Raw genomic sequence first — 19671 nt, 5'->3', positions numbered from 1 at the left:
GTGCTCAGGCTTCTTTATGGTCCAACTCTCACATCCATACATGACTACTGGAAAAATCATAGCTTTGACTACACAGACCTTGATTGGAAAAATGAAGTCTCTGCTTTTCAACATGCTGTCTAGGTTTGTCATAGCTTTCCTTCCAAGGAGCACATGTCTTTTAATTTCATGGGTGCAGTCATCGCCCTCAGTGATTTTGGAGACCAAGAAGATAAAATCTGTCACTGTTTCCACTTTTTCCTCTTTTATTTGCCATGAAGTAATGGGACCCGGATGCTAGCAGTGATTGGGGGTGGGAGGAGACGGTGACGACAGAGAGTGAGATGGCTGGATGGCATCACCGACTCGAAGGACATGAGTTTGGGAACTCCGGGAGTTGGTGATGGACAGGGAGGCCTGGCGTGCTGTGATTCATGGGGTCGCAAAAAGTCGGACACGACTGAGCGACTGAACTGAACTGAACTGATGGTGCATGTGGGGTAACATGAAACTGCCCAAAGACTGGAAGGAAGTCTGATCCCAGGACCCTGGTGGGACTGGAGACTGCCACTCTGGCTGGGGGTGGGGCGGTGTGGCAGAGGTGCACTTGCAATGTCTGAACCCATTCCCGGCAAACTGGTTGCCATGGTGAGAGTGGTGCGGTCCTGCCTGTTCCGAAGCAGGAGATGATATTGCTGTGTCCTGTTAATGTCAGGGATGTACAAACGTAACCAGCCTGTTTGGGTAACAAATGTTGAGCCTGGACTGGCTCCAGAGTGACATCTTCGAAGATGGTGAGTCCCCTTAGGAGGGGATGAAAATGAAAGGTGAGTCTGCTTGGCCAGCAGCCCCCTGCCCCCGGGCTACCCCTGTTCCTGCTCAGAGCCGTGTCCATTACACATGAGACCCGCATGCTCATGCGTCACGCTGGCCAAAATCCCCACTGACCCCTGGCAGCCTTTGCAGCTGACGCCCCTACGGCGGGACCTGCCAGGGCTGCCCCACCTTATTGTTGCAGGCAAGTTCAAATTCCTGTCTGACGTGCATGCGGCAGTCCCCATGTGCTTTTCTGCAGCCAGAAAACCATGGCAGCCGCCCGGCCCAACCCAGCCCTCGTGGAGGCCCGCCTGGGATGCGGGGAGGTCCCACGCGCTGCAGCCACGAGGCTAACGGAGCAGAAAACTCCCCAGCATCACGTCCTGTCTCACGCTTCACTGCCTTCGTCTTGCACGCTGACAACAGGCTGACGGGGCCGCCAGGGACCGCGGAGAGGACGGCCGTCCTCCTGGAAGGGGAGCAGCTGGCGCCGGGGCCCGGTGGGCTGGGCGTTGAGGACATCACTGGGGGGAGAACTGGAGTGCCGGGGCTCTGGAGCCCAGCACCGTTGGCTCTGAGGCTGGAGGGCCCCCTGCGCAGTCCTCAGGATGCGGCCTGGAGCGTGGGCATTGAGGAGAGCGGACATGGGCCGCACGGGCTCGGAGGGCGGAACAGGAAGCCAGCGCTGAGGACAGAGCCGCGGCCAGGAGCGGAGGAGGGGCCTGGGCTGCGTCCCAGAGCCGCTCGGGACCAACCGTGCGCCCTCTCTGGCTTAGGGCTTCCTAAAGAATCTGCCTGCCAGTTCAGGAGGTGCAAGAGACGTGGGTTCAATTCCCTGGGTCCGGAAGATCCCCTGGAGGAGGAAATGGCAACCCACTCCAGTATTCTTGCCTGGAGAATCCCATGGACCGAGGAGCCTGGCGGGCTGCAGTCCACGGGGTTGCCAAGAGTCAGACAGGACTGAGCACATGCAAAACAGGGGAGCACCGCCTCCCGTCCCCCCAGGACCGCTAAGTGCTCCAGACCTATGCTATGTGCCCCGGGGCCTCTGCTGCAGCAGCCCGCGGGGTCCCTGCGCCCCGAAGCTCTGCACCAGGAGTCGTCACCTCTTAGGACTGGGCCAGCCTCCACACCGTATCTCCGAAAGGGCCTTGGCCCAGAGGTGGAGGCATCGAGGGTGGAGTTAGTCACTGTGGGTGAGAGCTTTTCCCAAGGGGTGTTCCTGGAATGCCCTTGAACGTCCTGGGCTGCAGCCGTGGCACGGGGGTGGTTTCTCTGCAGCTGGACATGCTTCTCTACGTCTCGGGGCCTTGGACGTGGGGAGCCTTTGGCCGGAGGCTGGGCTGAGTGGTAGTTAGGATGCTGGGGTCCTTGGGCGGTCAGGTGACGCAACGTGGAGCTTCTCATCTGTGGATGCAGTGAACGCCCTCGGTGTTCGGTGGTCAGCTTCAGAGCGTGACTGTTCAATGCTCATGGCCGCCCCGAGCCTTGCTGGCTGGGGGACTGGGCAAAGACAGAAGTCAGTGGCCGGGGGCAGGGAGGAAAGGAGAGGAGAGCGGCCCGGCGCTGGCCCTGGAGGCAGGAGGCAGCAGGCTTCCTAAGGACTTGGGGCCGGAAGATGCTCGCGGGGTGGTTCTCTGCCCGCGGGCTCTCCTCCAGCTGGGGGACTGGAGCTGGGGCCCCCGCAGGGCCAGAGGGGTCTGCATGCCCCCCGCCACCCGCCCCCCTCCCAGCAACTCTACATGACTGGGCTGATTCAGGCAGCCCAACCGCTCTTATGGACTTTTGGGGACCCGGGGACCCTTCTGCTTGTATTCATCAGGCGTCCTAGGATTTCCCCAGACTGTGACTCAGGCTCTAGTGCAGTGAATTCCCCTGACAGACGACAGACTTTTCTAACTCAGAGGTGGACAGAATAAATGTGCGATTTGTCCACGACAAAGACTGTGCCACCAACGGCCTTCACCTTCTACAGGAACGAGACTAGTCAGGGACCATACTTGCGGGGACCACAGCCTGTGCTCGAGGTGAGCAAGAAAAGGGCCGCTTCAGGGGAGGGTTCTGGGGCCCCTTCACGGTGACCCCCCCCGGCTGGGGTCGGGGGCGTCTGCTGAACCCACATTTATTCCCTGCAGTCAGCACTCCCTCAAAGCCTGCCAGTCCGTCCCCCACTGGCTCTCACATGGGCTTCTTCATCCCTCTTATTGTCCCTCAGCGCAGGGGTACAGGGGAGCAGAGGTAATTGCTGGTGACAGCTGGACAGCTTGAGGGGTTCCTGGGAGAGGATTTGAGGGGGCCTTTGTGAACTCAGAGGCTGGTCTCTCTGCAACTCTTTAGCCAGCTAAGGGGGTGGAGGCTCAGAGAGGTTAACTTACTTGCTCAGGGACACACAGCCAACTAAGGTGAAGGTCAGGGACACACTTCTCCTGAATTCTCATAGTCTCCAGCCTCATGCCCAGCGGGAGGTCCCTTGCCCACTAAAGAGACCGAACTTCCAATGACATTGTGTGTGACACCTTGGACTAAACACTTTCTTTCATCTTTCTTGAGATTTACTGTAGCAACTGCCTTCACACATCTACATGAACTTTTAAAATTTTATTATTTTTTAAAAAACTAACTTTTATTGGTGTCTAGTTGCTTTACTGCGGTGTGGACATTTTTTTTAATGTAGCAATGTCGCCAGCAGAGGGAGCTACCTACCAGCTTCCCAGATTAAATAATAAATGAGTCCTCTTAAGAGTTTCCAAAATGACAGGGCAATCAAGGCTCATTTGGGGAAGAAAAGATTGAGCTTTCATTCTTTATCCAAATCATCTCTACCTGCTAAAAATGATGTATAATACATAAGGATCAAAAGTGATTAAAATCCTTATGAATTTAATCAGAAATTCATAGTTAACCACTATTTGCTTTTGTGCAAATTGATGTGGAATAACAACCATGTGTATCTGCAAATTTTTTTTTTAACTTGTGGGAAATTTGCGGGTGATTTGTGGGGGTGGGGGTGGGGGGAAGTGCGGGGGAGGGGAGCCATTGAAAGGAGAGAAAAGGCGGAAGGAAGCAATTGACAGAGGGCTCCCGGGGGGACCCTGAACGTGGGGGCGCTTGGCGGGTCTATGCACCGTCTTTGTTCATAAATTTCAGGCCTTTGGCTATTTATTATGATGAACAATAGGAAATCCTAATAATAACTCCTGTGTGCGCCGTTTGCCCTGGCGGAGCAGAGTTCTCTCGATTGTTCCTTACTGCGAATCCTATGTTTGGGTTGAAGGCTCCCCTCCTCCCTTCTCCATCCTTTCTTTCATTTTTCTTCTAAATTATGCCTCGTAAAAATCAGACACTGGATCCTTTCAGATACAGACATGCGCCCAGGGCAGAGAGACGCTGGCCCCTGGTTTCCTTCCTCCCTTGAACAAGCAAGACCTTCTTGAGAGATCGAGGTGGTCCCTGGGACGGGGCCCCCTTGGGAGGAGAGAAAAGGCCCCACTGAGAATCCACCCGGAAGCCCTCACCTTCCTTTCCGCCTGGGGCACTTTTTTGTAGAAGGTTTTCTCGGTGTCTCCGATCCACACCACGGAGGGCTGGAGCTTGCGGGCCACCTGCGAGGGGAAAGGTTGGTTGTAAACGCGTTTCCTCTGGGGTGCACTTTTGACCCCCGCACTGGGAACAGCAGGACGGACGGGGAGGGTCCCCTGGGACAGCAGCGCCTGGCGAGGCTGCACTGCGCACGCGCGCTGCATCTTCCTTCGCCGCAGGATGTGGGCGCCGGTGGTCAGGATGCCCTGGGGGTCCCTACGTCCTGCTCCAAGGACCCCGACCGTCCACCCGCTTTGCCTTGAAATGAGCCAATAGTTTTCTACTGCAAACGAAGGGAACTGGGCCACGAGTTTTAATTACAGCCTACGCCCCACTCCCACGTTGATTCAAGTTTGCTCATTTTGAGAAAAGCCCGTTTCAGCACCAGGGCCCCGTTGATGCCGTTTGTTCGTCTCCGTGGGCCTGCTGCCTTTGTGGCCATGGTTTCATCTGGAAGGTGGCTCTGAGCCCCTCCCGGGGCGAGCGGGGCTTCGTGACAGCATTAGGACTTACCGTGGGCCCGTGAATAATTGCCACACAACTAACAATCTCTTCAAAGCCCCCCATGATAGCGGAGTTCGGGTATTTTTGCAACAATTTGTGCTTTGTGCAAAATTGTGCCAGATAAAAGCCGTCTCCAGTCACAGCGAATGCAGTGTTATGTACTCCTATTTTTATATATCTTTAAGCATCATTAAGGCAGCAGGTGTGATTTTTAAACCAAGACAGACATTTAATAATGGATGGAAAAGTCACTGGGAACACTGACTGGGTCTGTTTTCCCCCGGCACCACGTACCAGGGGAAGCAGATTATACAGGTTCAAAGACAAAAGTGGGTTCAGCTTGATCCCGGTGCAGGTCTGGCCCTGGGCTGGGACTTGTGTCCAGCCCCACACACGCCGGCACGTTCAGAAAGGAAATGGTGCCAGCCAACCACCCTCTGGTTGGCGTTATGTTTTAGACCCCGAGCCACAGAGCTTAGGAATCTGGAACCCCAAGTTTCAATCTCAGTACCCAAGGCAGCTTAATGGGAAGCATATAAAATAGCCAGTGAGCCAGGCTCGGGCCACACGCATTGCACACTGAGTCTGTCACACACAAGGTCACGGCCAGTACCGACCAGCACTTCCTCTACTCAGAGGATGGGACCTGTGGTAACTCACATTCATTACAACTCTATGGAGCAGGTAACATCATCACCGTCCCTGTTGGCAGATGGGGAAACTGAGGCTCAAAAACGCTACGTAACCTGTCCAAGGTCACGCAGCTAGACAGTGGCAGAGGCAGGATGCCAGGCCAGGGTGCTGGCTTCCACATCCTCAGTTCCGCTCACTTCCTTGAGCCAGACCCTCAGGCACCCTCCCTGGCTTCACCGGCCACATCGAACCACTGCCAAGTCTGTCCACCCCGCTCCTAATCTCTTCCAACCCCATCAGGTCATCCATTCCCTCAGCTCCTGACCTGAACCCGATTTCTCTCCAGTGGGCCTGCCCGCTGCAGCCAGTGCCCCGGGGCAGGCCCCAAGGAACCACTGTTCTGCTCAAAGCTATTTGGAGTTGCAGTTAAAAGCTTCTCTACTTCCAGCCCCCAAAGAAAATAAGAAAATGACATACTGGACATAAAAGGTTTTCAGCTTCTCAGAAAAAGGATACTTTGTAATAACAAAGGCACAATTTTTATTCTTTGCAATCCCTCCTAAAATAATCTTAAGCTTTAGAACGGAAACCGATGGTGAAACAATTTTCGCATGAACAGTTGTCTCCTGTCTCAGGCTAACTCGTGTGCTCGTGGAGGCCGCAGAACGGCCTCTCTTGTGTTCAGTCGGCAAACAAGGGCTTTTCCCCGGCTCTTTTTGTGTGCCTGTGTTCTCTCAGTGCAGCTGTTCTTAACGGGAGTTGCAGATGTGAGTACTAAGTATCCCCATTCCCCTTTTCTCTTTCTGCTTTTAGCAAGGTAAGCCGCACAGGTGGACTGGAAACACAGGCGTCATTTTAGCTTGGGGTAATTTTGAAAGCAGCAGTCTTATTTCCAGCCTCTCATCTAAAGTTGTTTTGGAAAACGTGGCCACAGCATTCCACTGACTGTGAACGCTAAGGCACCGTTCCCTCCTTCCGAGCGGTGGGGGAATTCCACACTTCCTGTGTTTCTAACATGCACTTGTGAAGGATTTCCTTCCTCAGGATGGTCACCTGCTCTGGGGCCCCCAGGGCTGTGTGGGGGGCTTGGGTGACCATGTGGTTTGGAAGGGCTCAGGGATTATCAAATGAACAGAAAACATTTCCCAGGCAAGTTCTTGGATGATACAACAACAGTACAAGGAACGGTCATTTGCAAGTTGCCTTGAGATCCGGGACACCATGGCTGCTCCTTTACCGCGTGGCTAGGTGCGTCTCACCCCCACTCCCCTTTAATACATGAGGTCGCCGAGGTGGACAGAGAGTCAGTAATGCGTTTCCCCCTCCACCAGCACGGGGACATGTGGAACCCGGAGGCATCCCTGGGTAGGTCTGACACCCTCAGGTCCATGCCATCACCCAGGCAGCAAGCTGCCACGTTGCCATGGAGACAAGATGCCTGTTCCACAGCATCTCCTTACCCCTGGCTCGTATCCTTTCCTATCACCTTTCATTCCAATAGGAAGAAAGGCTTTAAAAACCATCACTGTCTGTCTTGTCCTCCAGAGCGTGAACCTCTATTTCTCTGACTTCTTCGGTGGCGAGCCTGTTCAGGGGATGCCTGGGGAGCTTGTTCAGTCCTGGGCAGAGAAGGAGGGCACAGAAACCCGGGCCCTGCCAGGCCAAACGCCTCTCCTACCAGGAAGAGTGGAAAGACCTGAGGCTCTTTTCCTTGGGGAAAAGAGGACTCCGGGGAGCAAGTGAACTGTTTTCAAATAGTTGAATGGCTGTCGTGGGGAGGAAAGTGGTTTTTATCATTTTGGGTCCAGTATGTAGAATGATGGAGAAGGAAATGGCAACCCACTCCAGTACTCTTGCCTGAAAAATCCCATGGGCGGAAGAGCCTGGTGGGCTACAGTCCCTGGGGTCACAAAGAGTAGGACAGGACTGAGCGACTTCACTTTCACTTTTCACTTTCATGCATTGGAGAAGGAAATGGCAACCCACTCCAGTGTTCTTGCCTGGAGAATCTTGGGGACGGAGGGGCCTGGTGGGCTGCCGTCTATGGGGTCGCACAGAGTCGGACACGACTGAAGTGACTTAGCAGCAGCGTGTAGAATGAGGGCTTCCCTGGTGGCTCATATGGTAAAGAATCTACCTGCAACGCGGGAGACCTGGGTTGGATCCCCGGGTTGGGAAGATCCCCTGGAGGAGGGCATGGCAACCCACTCCAGTATTCTTGCCTGGAGAATCCCATGGACAGAGGAGCCCGGTGGCCTACAATCCATGGGGTCACAAAGAGTCGGACACGACTGAGCGACTGAACAACACTGTAGAATGAAATCCATTCTCTCATTTTCCGTTCAGAAAACATCGACAGAGGAGCTCTGATGTGCCGGGCACTGTGCTAGGTGCTGGGTTCCCTGACTTCAGGGAGTCCACCGGTGGGAGGGGACGGTGAGGTGGGGCTGGGAGGGTGGGCCAAGGCAAACGGGTGTCAGCAAGGACCACCTCCGACAGAAAGAGGGAGAAGGGGATGAGGGTGGCAGGCAGTCGTGGAGGGAGCCAATGAGGGCTAAAGAAGACAGAACCTGCAAGGGTCTCTAGAAGGTCCAGAGCCTGGAGGAGGGCATGCGTCTGCCACGCTAGGGGCAGGAGCGGGGGTGCAGGGCAGGGCTGTGCCCGCATGGGCTGCTCAGGTCATTCTGGAGGGTGTCAGAAAGGCCTTGGCCTTGCCACGGAGCTTGCTTTTATCCTGGAAGCTGTTTGGAGTCTATAAGGGACTCGAATCGTGACCTTCAATCCTGGTGTGTTACTGACAAATCCCTCTGGTGGAGAATCATGACCAGCTGGCGGGGGGGTGGGGGTGTCCCGCAGAGGTTGTGCTGGGCAGTGAGGCTGGAGGCAGGGAGACGGTTAGGAGGCTTTTGGAGGAAGAACAGGTGAGGATTTGAGCAAAGGAGTGGTGGGGGGAATGGGTATGAAGGGCGTTTAGGACCTGCCAGACCTGAGGGACTGCAAGGAGACCAAACCAGTCATCCCGAAAGAAATCAACCCTGAATACTCATTGCAAGCACTGATGCTAAAGCTGAAGCCCCCATACTTTGGCCACTGATGCGAAGAGCCGACTCATTGGAAAAGACTCTGATGCTGGGAAAGATTGAGGGCAAGAGAGGGGGCAACAGAGGATGAGATGGTTGGATGGCATCACTGACTCAGTGGACACGAGTTTGTGCAAACTCCAGGAAATAGTGAAGGACAGGGAAGCCTGGTGTGCTGCGGTCCACGGGGTTGAAAAGTCGGACACAACTGAGCGACTGGACAACAGCAGCGAGACGTGGTGATGGCTGGGTGAGGGTGAGGAAGCAGGGAGTTTCCAGGAGGCCTGGAGGCCAGGAGGATGAGGGTCCAGGAATCCAAACAGGGGGCCAGATGAGGGATGAAAGATGAGGTCCGTTTAGGCCACGGGAGCCGGAGGGCGGCTGGGCCTCCAGGCAGGAGGACTGGCAGGTCTGGGGGCGGGTGGGCAGGAGGGAGGGGGGCTGCAAAGGGCTCTGAGGCTGCAGTGGGGTTGTGGGAAGGGGTGGGGGACATGGGAGAGGGGAGGATACCAGCCTGAGGCCACGGATTGGGGTCTGCAGGGGGGAGACGCTGATGGAGGAGAGAAGGAAGGGGAGCCTGGGGAGGTCAAAGGGGCACAGAAGAAGGAGCGGTCTCAGAGCCCAGGGAAGGGCAGCGGGGAGCCGGTGACCCCAGGCAGTGCTGGCCAGAGGGTCTAGCAACCAGGAGGTCACAGGTGGTGTGGAGGGGACAGAAGGCATGTGACAGGCAGCTGAGGAGCGCATGGGACAGAGATAGGAAACATGGGCAGGGCAGAGCTTGCAGACGGCACTGGGTGGGGAGGTAGAGCCCAGGAGAGGATGACCTGGACGGGGAGACACCCTTTCTGCTGTATAGCCACCGGGAGTGGAGAGGACCACGGTGGGTGCAGGCAGGGTGCCCGCCAGTCAGGGCATGCCTACGGTGGCATCACCTTGAATAATGTGCCCTGCAAATTCAGTCCTTTCTTGCCACGCAAAAGGAGTATTGGTGACTTTCAGAATATACATTCAGACACGCCTCCTCTGCCGCTTTGCTGAGAACCACTCGCCAGTCCTCTCCTATCTTCACAGACCTTTCGCGACCTCAGTGCTTGCAAAGGCGAGATGGCTCGTCACACACTGCTTTAGATTCCTGTTCACTCTACACGCGGTTTATTTCTCCAACAGCCTTTTAACAAGAAGCTCCATCACTTATGGATCTAGTCCCTGTTTTTTGAGCATCTGGATGGGTTTCTGCCTTCTCCCTAAACCAGACAGGGCTTAAGACGGGCCTTTTGGGCCCATGAAGCTGCCAGGTCAGAGGACCTGCCTGCCGGCTTGTCACACTTGCACCTGTCTGGTCCACCTGCCCTGCTGCAGGCCCTCTGTTCACACACTCTGCAGCCACAATTTTTTTTTTCACACTTTTCTCAACAAAGTATTGACAATAAAAAAAACCTATTTGCTAATTTGTTAATGAAAAATGGTATCCTTTGCTCTTTTAATTTTCATTTAGTAATGGCAAGGCGTCGCGTAAATTACCCACAGACAGTCGGAGGTCATGGGCAATTAAAGGTAATTAATCCACAATGGAGCTTTTCCTGAGTTACTGGGGATAGTTTACCCCATCGCCAGTAGAGGGCTCTGCAGTCCTACCGAATTATCAATTCTGGACTAAAGATACACTTCACCCAGTTCAGTTCAGTTCAGTTCAGTCGCTCAATCGTGTCCGACTCTCCGCGACCCCACGAATCACAGCACGCCAGGCCTCCCTGTCCATCACCAACTCCCGGAGTTCACTCAAACTCATGTCCACAGAGTCGGTGATGCCACCCAGCCATCTCATTCTCGGTCGTCCCCTTCTCCTCCCGCCCCCAACCTTTCCCAGCATCAGAGTCTTTTCCAGTGAGTCAACTCGTCGCATGAGGTGGCCAAAGTATTGCAGTTTCAGCTTTAGCATCAGTCCTTCCAATGAACACCCAGGATCGATCTCCCTTAGAATGGACTGGTTGGATCTCCTTGCAGTCCAAGGGACTCTCAAGAGTCTTCTCCAGCACCACAGTTCAAAAGCATCAATCCTTCGGCGATCAGCTTTCTTCACAGTCCAACTCTCACATCCATACGTGACCACGGGAAAAACCATAGCCTTGACTAGACAGACCTTTGTTGGGAAAGTAATGTCTCTGCTTTTTAATATATTATCAAGGTTGGTCATAACTTTCCTTCCAAGGAGTAAGCGTCTTTTAGTATGCAATCAGCATCCCCAGTGATTTTGGAGCCCCCAAAAATAAAGTCTGACACTGTTTCCACTGTTTTTCCATTTCCCATGAAGTGATGGGACCAGATGCCATGATCTTTGTTTTCTGAATGTTGAGCTTCAAGCCAACCTTTTCACTTTCCTCTTTCACTTTCATCAAGAGGCTTTTGAGTTCCTCTTCACTTTCTGCCATAAGGGTAGTGTCATCTGCATATCTGAGATTATTGATATTTCTACCAGCAATCTTGATTCCAGCTTGTGCTTCTTCCAGCCCAGCGTTCCTCATGATGTACTCTGCATATAAGTTAAATAAGCAAGGTGACAATATACAGCCTTGACGTACTCCTTTTCCTATTTGGAACCAGTCGGTTGTTCCATGTACAGTTCTGACTGTTGCTTCCTGACCTGCATACAGGTTTCTCAAGAGGCAGGTCAGGTGGTCTGGTATTCCCATCTCTTTCAGAATTTTCCACAGTTGATTGTGATCCACACAGTCAAAGGCTTTGGCATAGTCAATGAAGCAGAAATAGATGTTTTTCTGGAACTCTCTTGCTTTCTCCAAGATCCAGCGGATGTTGGCAATTTGATCTCTGGTGCCTCTGCCTTTTCTAAAACCTGCTTGAACATCTGGGAGTTCACGGTTCACATATTGCTGAAGCCTGGCTTGGAGAATTTTGAGCATGACTTTACTAGCGTGTGAGATGAGTGCAATTGTGCGGTAGTTTGAGCATTCCTTGGCATTGCCTTTCATTGGGATTGGAATGAAGACTGACCTTTTCCAGTCCTGTGGCCACTGCTGAGTTTTCCAAATTTGCTGGCATATTGAGTGCAACACTTTCACAGCATCATCTTTCAAGATTTGAAATAGCTCCACTGGAATTCCATCACCACCACTAGCTTTGTTCCTAGTGATGCTTTCTAAGGCCCACTTGACTTCACATTCCAAGATGTCTGGCTCTAGGTCAGTGATCACGTTATCATGACTATCTTGGTCGTGAAGATCTTTTTTGTACAGTTCTTCTGTGTATTCTTGCCACCTCTTCTTCATATCTTCTGCTGCTGTTAGGTCCATACCATTTCTGTCCTTTATCGAGCCCATCTTTGCATGAAATGTTCCCTTGGTATCTCTAATTTTCTTGAAGAGATCTCTTGTTTTTCCTATTCTGTTGTTTTTCTCTATTTCTTTGCATTGATCACTGAGGAAGGCTTTCTTATCTCTCCTTGGTATTCTTTGGAACTCTGCATTCAGATGCTTATATCTTTCCTCTTCTCCTTTGCTTTTCGCTTCTCTTCTTTTCAGAGCTATTTGTAAGGCTTCCTCAGACAGCTATTTTGCTTTTTTGCATTTCTTTTCCATGGGGATGGTCTTGGTCCCTGTCTCCTGTACAATGTCACAAACTTTTTCAACAATGTCATATGCTTTTTCAAGTTCTGGAAAGGTGTAGCTAACAGTCCCTTCCCCATCCATATGAATTTTCTGGATTTGATCTTCTGCATTCTCCAAAGAAATGCTGTCAAAATCCGCCATCAGGATGAGATTCTCTTGGGTTGGGATATAATGGCTTAATAATGAAAACCAGTTTGTGTTTGGCACGCTTGAATTACTAATTAGATCTGCCCAAACGACCCTTGGAAGCTGTGGAAGTTCCTTCTGAAAGGGTGCTATTCTGCTTTTGCCACAGAGAACCCCAGGAAAACCCAGGTCCGTTTTTCAGGGGTTGTATCTTTACCAAACTGAAAAGGACTGTCCATCCACCCAGCCAATCATTGGCCCGCCCTTCCATCCATCCATCCAAGCCACACAGATTTGCTGAGCATCTGCAGAGGGAAGCAGGGAGGGCTGGGAAACACGGTCTCTGCCTGCAGAGGGAGTGGCCTCCTGTGTCTGAATGGGGGCTGTGGGCAGCGGGAAGTGGCCAGGGAGGAGCTGCCAAGCTGGGGAAGATCTGGGGCAGGGGCAATTGGGGGGTGGTGCTTACTTTCCTGAACTATAGTCACTCGGATTCTGCTTCCATATTTAATATGTGAAGAAGGCTCGTTCTCTACTTCCATTATTTAAAGATGACAATTTGTAAAATTTCTATTTCCCTGTATTATCTTTCATGTAATTGTAGAGGTCACTGGGTTGGCCAAAGAGTTTGTTATGGTTTTCTCATTATGCTGGATGTAAAACCTCAATGAACCTTTGGCCAACCCAATACTCCAAGTCCTTACTGGGTGTGAGCTGGGATAAACTGTGAATTTCAATCACAGGAAGAGCAGAGGTGGGTTAAACAGTCCAGAGCTGGGCGGGGCTGTCCCTTGACAGGAAGGAAGGTAAACGGAGGCAGAGGAGAGGACCAGGAGGGAGCTGGGGATGGAGGCACAGCGGATGGGCTGTGACAGGCGGCATGGGGAAGCGGGTCAGTGCAGTGGCAGGAGCCCACTGATACCCCTGCTGGATTCGGAGGAGGCTGCTGTCTGGAGGGCGCCAGGCGCCCGGCTTACAAGACCATCCAGACTGTCTCCTGGAACCCCTTCCTCCTGGTTCACTCCTAGCTATCCCAGAAATAATGGGTTCACGCCCATGCGCCCGAACTTGTGCCAACTTTGAGAAGCGCAGGAGTTAACGCTTGCCCGCAAGGCCACGCTCACCTTCCCCAGGCACTGTTTAGCCACATTCAGGGCACCTCCTTCTCGAAGGGTTTTCAAATTGGCTAAAAATCCTTCAGTGCCTGTGACATTGTCCCTGCTCACCCCCACTGCCCACCACGGAGCAAGGGCAGATGCGGACCACGCTTTACAGCCCCCAGCCGCTCCTGTGCACCTTGTGGTGCCCGCGGCCATCCTCATGGCAGGCGGCGCCCTGGGGCACCTGTGGTTGGGACCTGCCCTCCCCTCTGAGCCGCCCATCCTCCTTGGGGGTGTGGGGCGCTCTCGCTGCCTCTGTGAACTAAAACTGCTCTAGAACAGAAAGCCTATGGTTAAAAAAAAAAGAGGTTTTGATGCCTTTCAGTTCAGTTCAGTCGCTCAGTCGTATCCGACTCTTTTCGACCTCATGGACCACAGCATGCCAGGCTCCCCTGTCCATCACAAACTCCCGGAGTTTGCTCAAACTCATGTCCATAGAGTTGGTGATGCCATCCAGCTATCTCATCCTCTGTCGTCCCCTTCTCCTCCCGCCTTCAATCTTTCCCAGCATCAGGGTCTTTTCCAATGAGTCAGCTCTTCACATCAGGTGGCCAAAGATTGGAGTTTCAGCTTCAGCATCAGTCCTTCCACTGAATATTCAGGACTGATCTCCTTGAGGATGGACTGGCTGGATCTCCTTGGTGCCTTTGCTCAAGCTGAAGCCCTCCCTGTGGCCACGCAGGAGGCCCCCCCGCTTCCTGACAGTAGCCGCTCAGGGCTCATGGGCACCCGGCTCCTCCTCCCACCCCAGTGCCTGATTTCCGCACCTGATGCCCCACCAGAGCAGCTACCTTCTGTTTCTCTCTTTTCCTCTCCTTTCCTCCCTCACCAAACCCCCGCCACCCCCATTTGAGCAGTTCTGTTTTGGGGTGGGGGGTCAGGTGTAGGCCTTTGCTCTGTCCTTACTGAGTTTCACCTTGTAAAGGCAGGGCTAACACACTTGTTCTGTTTATTATGCATCTGTTTTATTTTTAAAAACATCCATGAATATCCACAATATCTTTGGATTATTAACCAGGAGCAGAGGTCTCCGTGAGCTACAGAGATGTAACTGGCGGGGCTCCCCTTCTCCTGCCTCCTGGGCCAGCTGTTTACACTAGCACATCTGGGTGAGATCCCTTGGCCAGCTGCCACGGGGTGTTGGCTGGGAGCCCAGCAAGGAGCCCTGGTGGGAGGTGCTCAGGCACGAGGAACATCTCAGCTCCCTTGGGTCCAGATTTGCAGGCCAGTGCAGGCCAGGTGGCCTTGACCCTGGCTGGGTGGCCGCATTAGCCCTGCTCTCTGAAGCCTCCCTCTGAGTCCAGCCCTCAGGGGGTTAGGTCTCCAACAGAGGAGGAAGGGGAGGAAGCAAAGTCCCCAGGGAGGGGGACCGTCTCTCCCAGACCTTAGTAGAGAGGATGCTCTGCTCTGGCCTGCCCTCTGGGGTGCCCTGGCCTCTCCTTAGCTTTCTTCCGGGCAGTCTGGAGGGTCAGGGAAGGGGGAATCCAGAAGGCATGGGGACAGCGGGACCTGCCAACAGGACGCGACAGTCTCTAGTTTCTTCACCTTCTCACGCTGAAATGTCCCCAGCTGATACTCTAGCCCAAGAATGGCCTTTGCGGTGGTTCGAGGGCACAGAGCTCACAGGGCTGGGGACTACCCAGGCTTCACTCCCCCAGAGGCCAGCTGGGGACCAGGTGACGGATTTTGAGTCACACGTAGGCTTAAATCCAGATGCCAGCCCCTTAGTTCTCTTGTGCATGCGTGATAAGTCACTTCAGTTGTGTCCGACTCTTTGCAACCTCATGGGCTGTGGCCCACCAGGCTTCTCTGTCCATGAGGATTCTCCAGGCGAGAATATTGGAGTGGGTGCCATGCCCTCCTCCAGGGGATCTTCCCAACCCAGGGATTGAACCTGCATGTCCTATAACTCCTGCACTGGCGGGCAGGTTCTTTACCACTAGCGCCACCTTAGCGCCAACTAAGAGAAGCCTTAGTTCTCTTGTACTTTTGGTCAAATTAAGCACGCCGAGCCTCAGTTTTCTGGTCTGCACAATGGGCACATTAATTCTCGCCTCACCAGGAGTTGGGGCAATCAACAGGGAAAGTGAATAGAAAACTCCTTGGCATGTGCTAGACTCCTGGCCAGACAGCACCTTCATCCTCTGATCAACCATCACAAAACACTAGAGGAGGCTGGCACCCTGCCTTGATAGCTTTTGTCCAAAAATTATCTATTAAATATGAATCACTTATCCCCTCAGGCTGCAGCTACTGAAGCCCATGCTCTAGAGCCGATGCTTCACAAAAAGAGAAGCCGCTTTAATAAGAAGCCAGGGTACCACACCTAGAGAATAGCCCCCACTCGCCGCAACTAGAGAAAGCCCACACTCAGCAATGAAGACCCCCGTGAAGCCAAAAATAATAAACAAAAAAATAATTTATCCCACAGTTCTTAACTGTTAGATGCATTTCTAACATGTCCTAACTAAACAGATGTATTGGAAAAGTAAATGGCAACCCACTCCAGTATTCTTGCCTAGAGAATCCTATGGACAGAAGAGCCTGGCAGGCTATAGTCCAGGGGGTCACAAGAGTCGGACACGACTTAGTGACTAAAGCACACCGCCAAACAGATGCATACTCCTCCCCCATCTAGCCTTACTGGGAGAGAGAACTTTAAGTGGCAATTGTTTACTTGTACACACATTTGTGGAAGGAGTGCACTGGATTCATTGTGTGTAGACTAAAGGAACCCCCCCATAATAATGAGAACAGAATAGAAAGTTTTGTCAAATTATTTCCAAATTTTTTTTTGTAGAAAATTTGAATTTGTGCTTGGAAAACAAATCAGAGACTTGTTTCACCAGCGTGTTTCCTCGTGCACTGGGTTTTGTGGGCGAAGGAAACGCCTCCAGGCAGAAGTGATGTTTTCTAAGAGTTGCGTTCTGAGGGCTGCCGAGAGGACCTCAGCCACAGGAATTCTTTACGAGAAGACGTGATGAGTAACCAGGCCCTTCTGTTATTTCACCTACTCGAGCAACTGCCTCAGATCCAAATTTTGCTGCCCTCAGGCCCGGGTAACAGGCCCACGTGTGGGGCTCTTCGCATTTCTCCGATTAATTAAAAGCAAGTACCTCTTTGCAATGCAGATAGCTGCTCTGCAGTCCTGCCAGGGCACTGTGGCTCAGAGCACGTGATTTTTAATTGAATGACTCCCACTCCCGAGACCTCTGGGCCTTCCATTAATCACTTACATACACAGTAAAGGTGAAGCGTAATGAGATGTGTGTCAGGCCTTTCGATGCAGGGCACACAGGCTGTATCCACATCTTGATGATCTGACATCCAGCATTTTGTGCTCCACGCAATGCCCGTTTGCAATGATTCAAATTAATGCCAAGACAGCTTGTCTGATATCAAGACAAACTTCTCAGCAGCAGAAGTAAATAAAACAACCATGCCCTTGGCTTTGTCCTAGAGTCTGAACGACAGAGCCCTTTGGTGGGTGGAGAAGAGAGGCTTAATTCAGAAGCTGAATAATGCAGGTGTTAGGCCTGGAGCCTCTGCACCCATGTCACGGCACTGCAGCCCTGGAAACTTACTTAGGTGCTGTGTACCTCAGTTTCTTAAATCAGCAAAATGGGTATAACGCTACTGCCCTCCTCCTGAGGTTACTGCGAGGAGTGTCTGAGTTAACATAGACAGGTGTGAGGTCTGTGACACCCAGACGCCCAGGAAAGGCCGGTGTTTTCACACTGACGTGCTTCTGTTGGTTAGTTGACAATGCCCACAAAATCCGGCATTTGGAATGAGTTCCCTGAGTCGTTCTTCTGGCAAGAGGATGAGCTTTACCCTTCCTCTGAAGAACTCAGTGCTTTGAGCTTGGTGGTTAAGTACACAGAGGCCACAAGTGAAGCTGTTGGGCTTCAAATTCTAGCTCACCTCCAAGTTCTTGGTTAACCTTGCAAGTATGCATGCATGGGGGAAGATTCCAAGAAGCTCAGTGGAAAGCAACAGCTGGGAAAGTAAAACAACTGAGCGCATACCTTAGCTTCTGCCAAGTTAAAGGAACTTGGTAAACAGCTCAAGATTCCCACTGAAACCTCAAAGTAAAGACAAGCTTCCAGGACTAAGAGCAAAATCAAAATAGACCCTCACTAATGAAATGGAAAACAAAACTTCTGCAAGTTCAAGCTGATCAGCCAGTAATTTAACTGCCTGTTAAAACTGAGCCTAGCATGCTTCAGGGTGTCAACAACATATTATCCACAATGTCTAATCTACAATAAAAACTTATTAATCATACGAAGAAACAGGCCTCCCTGATGGCTCAGTGAGTAAAGAATTCACCTGCAGTGCAAGAGACACAGGAGATGTGGGTTCGATCCCTGGGTTGGGAAGATGCCCTGGAGGAAATGGCAACCCACTCCAGTATTCTTGCCTGAAAAATCCCATGGACAGAAGAGCCTGGCGGGCTACAATCGCAGAGTCAGACATGGCCGAGCATGACCATGATACGACAGAGTGACACAATATGAAGAAAAAGAAACATGTGACACTTTAGTCAAGAGAAAAAGCAGTCAAGCAGAAACAAACCCCAAGATGTCCCAACGCGTGCAGTGTGGGGTCCATGAGGCTGGGAGGAGAAATCCCGTTGCCGAAACTTCCTCCTTTTTGTCTGTTAGGAGAAGATGGAAGAGGACCTGCTCCTGTCTGAGCAGCTGCTCACGTGTGACCATCTCCCCTAAAAGCAGATGCAGAGCTAACACCTAGCTCCATGTACTGGGTAATACTTATTACGGGTACGTCCTGATGGAGTCAAAGCTGGCTCACCTGGCATTCTAGCAACCGAACATGAACAGAACAGCCTAAGGACAACCGTGAAGTAGTCAGTCAAGTGAAGATGAAATCCTGTCATTTTAATATTAGATCTAAATATGTGGGGGCTTCCCTGGTGGTCCAGTGGCCAAGACGCTGCATTCCCATACAGTGGAGGGGCCTGGATTCAACCCCTGGTGGGGGAACTAGATTCCACATGCCATAACTAAGAGTTCAAATACCACAACTAAAGTTCCACGTGCTGCAACCAAGACCCGAATAGCCAAATAAAATACGTAAATAAAAATAAATATTGAATAAATATACAAACATTCAGTGTCAGAATACTCTAAAACTTGGCAATCCCTCTGTGTGTATCTATATGTATATTTTGCCTCTGTCTATTAATACAGATCTATATATCCCAGCTTCCCAGGTGGCTCAGTGGTAAAGAACTTGCCTGTTCAATGCAGGAGGCGTGGATTCTATCCCTGGGTCAGGAAGATTCCATGGAGAGGGAAAGGGCAACCCACTCCAGTATTCTTGCCTGGGAAAACCTGTGGACAGAGGAGCCTGGCGGGCTACAGTCCATGGGCTCGCAGAAGAGTTGGACACGATTTAGCAACTGAACAACAGTCTAGGCATCCAAATTATGTCATGGAATCATAGCTTTTAGGGCTGACAGTATCGTTTGATTTGACTTCTTTATTTTGGTGATGATAAAACAGAGCCCTGGGGAGGTGAAGAGTTTGTCAAGATCACAGGGCAGGGTTGCCTAGCATCTTTTAGGACCCTGCGACCTGACACTGGGCTGTTGTTCAGTCACTAACTCCTGTCTGACTCTTTGCCACCCCATGGACTGCAGCACACCAGGCCTCCCTGTCCTTTACTGTCTCCTGGAGTGTGCTGAGATTCATGTCCATTGAATCTGTGATGCTATGTAACTGGATATCTACACTACTCTGGTCAGCTTAGATTGCTGTGGGTTCCTCCTTATACTGGATGTGAGGAGCTGATTGCAATTCACAAGCCATGTGAGAAAGAACACTCCCAAATGCAAATATCTGATGCCGTTATTGGAGGGAGGTGGGCTGAAAAAAGATTTAATTTTTAAGGAGATGTGAGCATTCCCACGACAGAGGAGGCTGATCTGAACGGCACATGAGGGTGCTTACCAAGAGAGAAGCTGTGTCCGGCTGTCGGGTGCTCAGCGAGACGCAATAATAAAGCAAGTTACCGGAGGATGCAAAGGGGACGTTTAAGAGGGATGTGTATGTCAGTTAGGGAAAGGGACTGTGCTGGGTGACTTAAGGAAATTGTTGCTGTCATTCGGTTGCTATGTCCGACTCTTTGCGACCCCATGAACTGCAGCCT

General features: G+C 51.9%; 1 protein-coding gene across 1 annotated transcript in view; it reads right to left on the bottom strand.

Moving 5' to 3' along the window:
- DRC11 (dynein regulatory complex subunit 11) overlaps positions 1-19671 on the bottom strand; it is a 175038-nt gene that overhangs the window by 20503 nt on the left and 134864 nt on the right. The window contains exon 16 of the mRNA XM_055403644.2: positions 4311-4397. Within this exon, the coding sequence (XP_055259619.2) occupies positions 4311-4397 (87 nt within the window). The remainder of the gene's footprint in view (positions 1-4310; positions 4398-19671) is intronic.

This window comes from Moschus berezovskii, chromosome 4 (genome assembly GCF_049115385.1).
Source record: "Moschus berezovskii isolate FMDL1 chromosome 4, NW_MosBer_1.0, whole genome shotgun sequence".
Taxonomy (NCBI): Eukaryota; Metazoa; Chordata; class Mammalia; order Artiodactyla; family Moschidae; genus Moschus; species Moschus berezovskii.
The sequence above is the reverse complement of the archived record's forward strand: the minus strand, read 5'-3'. Positions and strand labels throughout refer to the sequence as shown.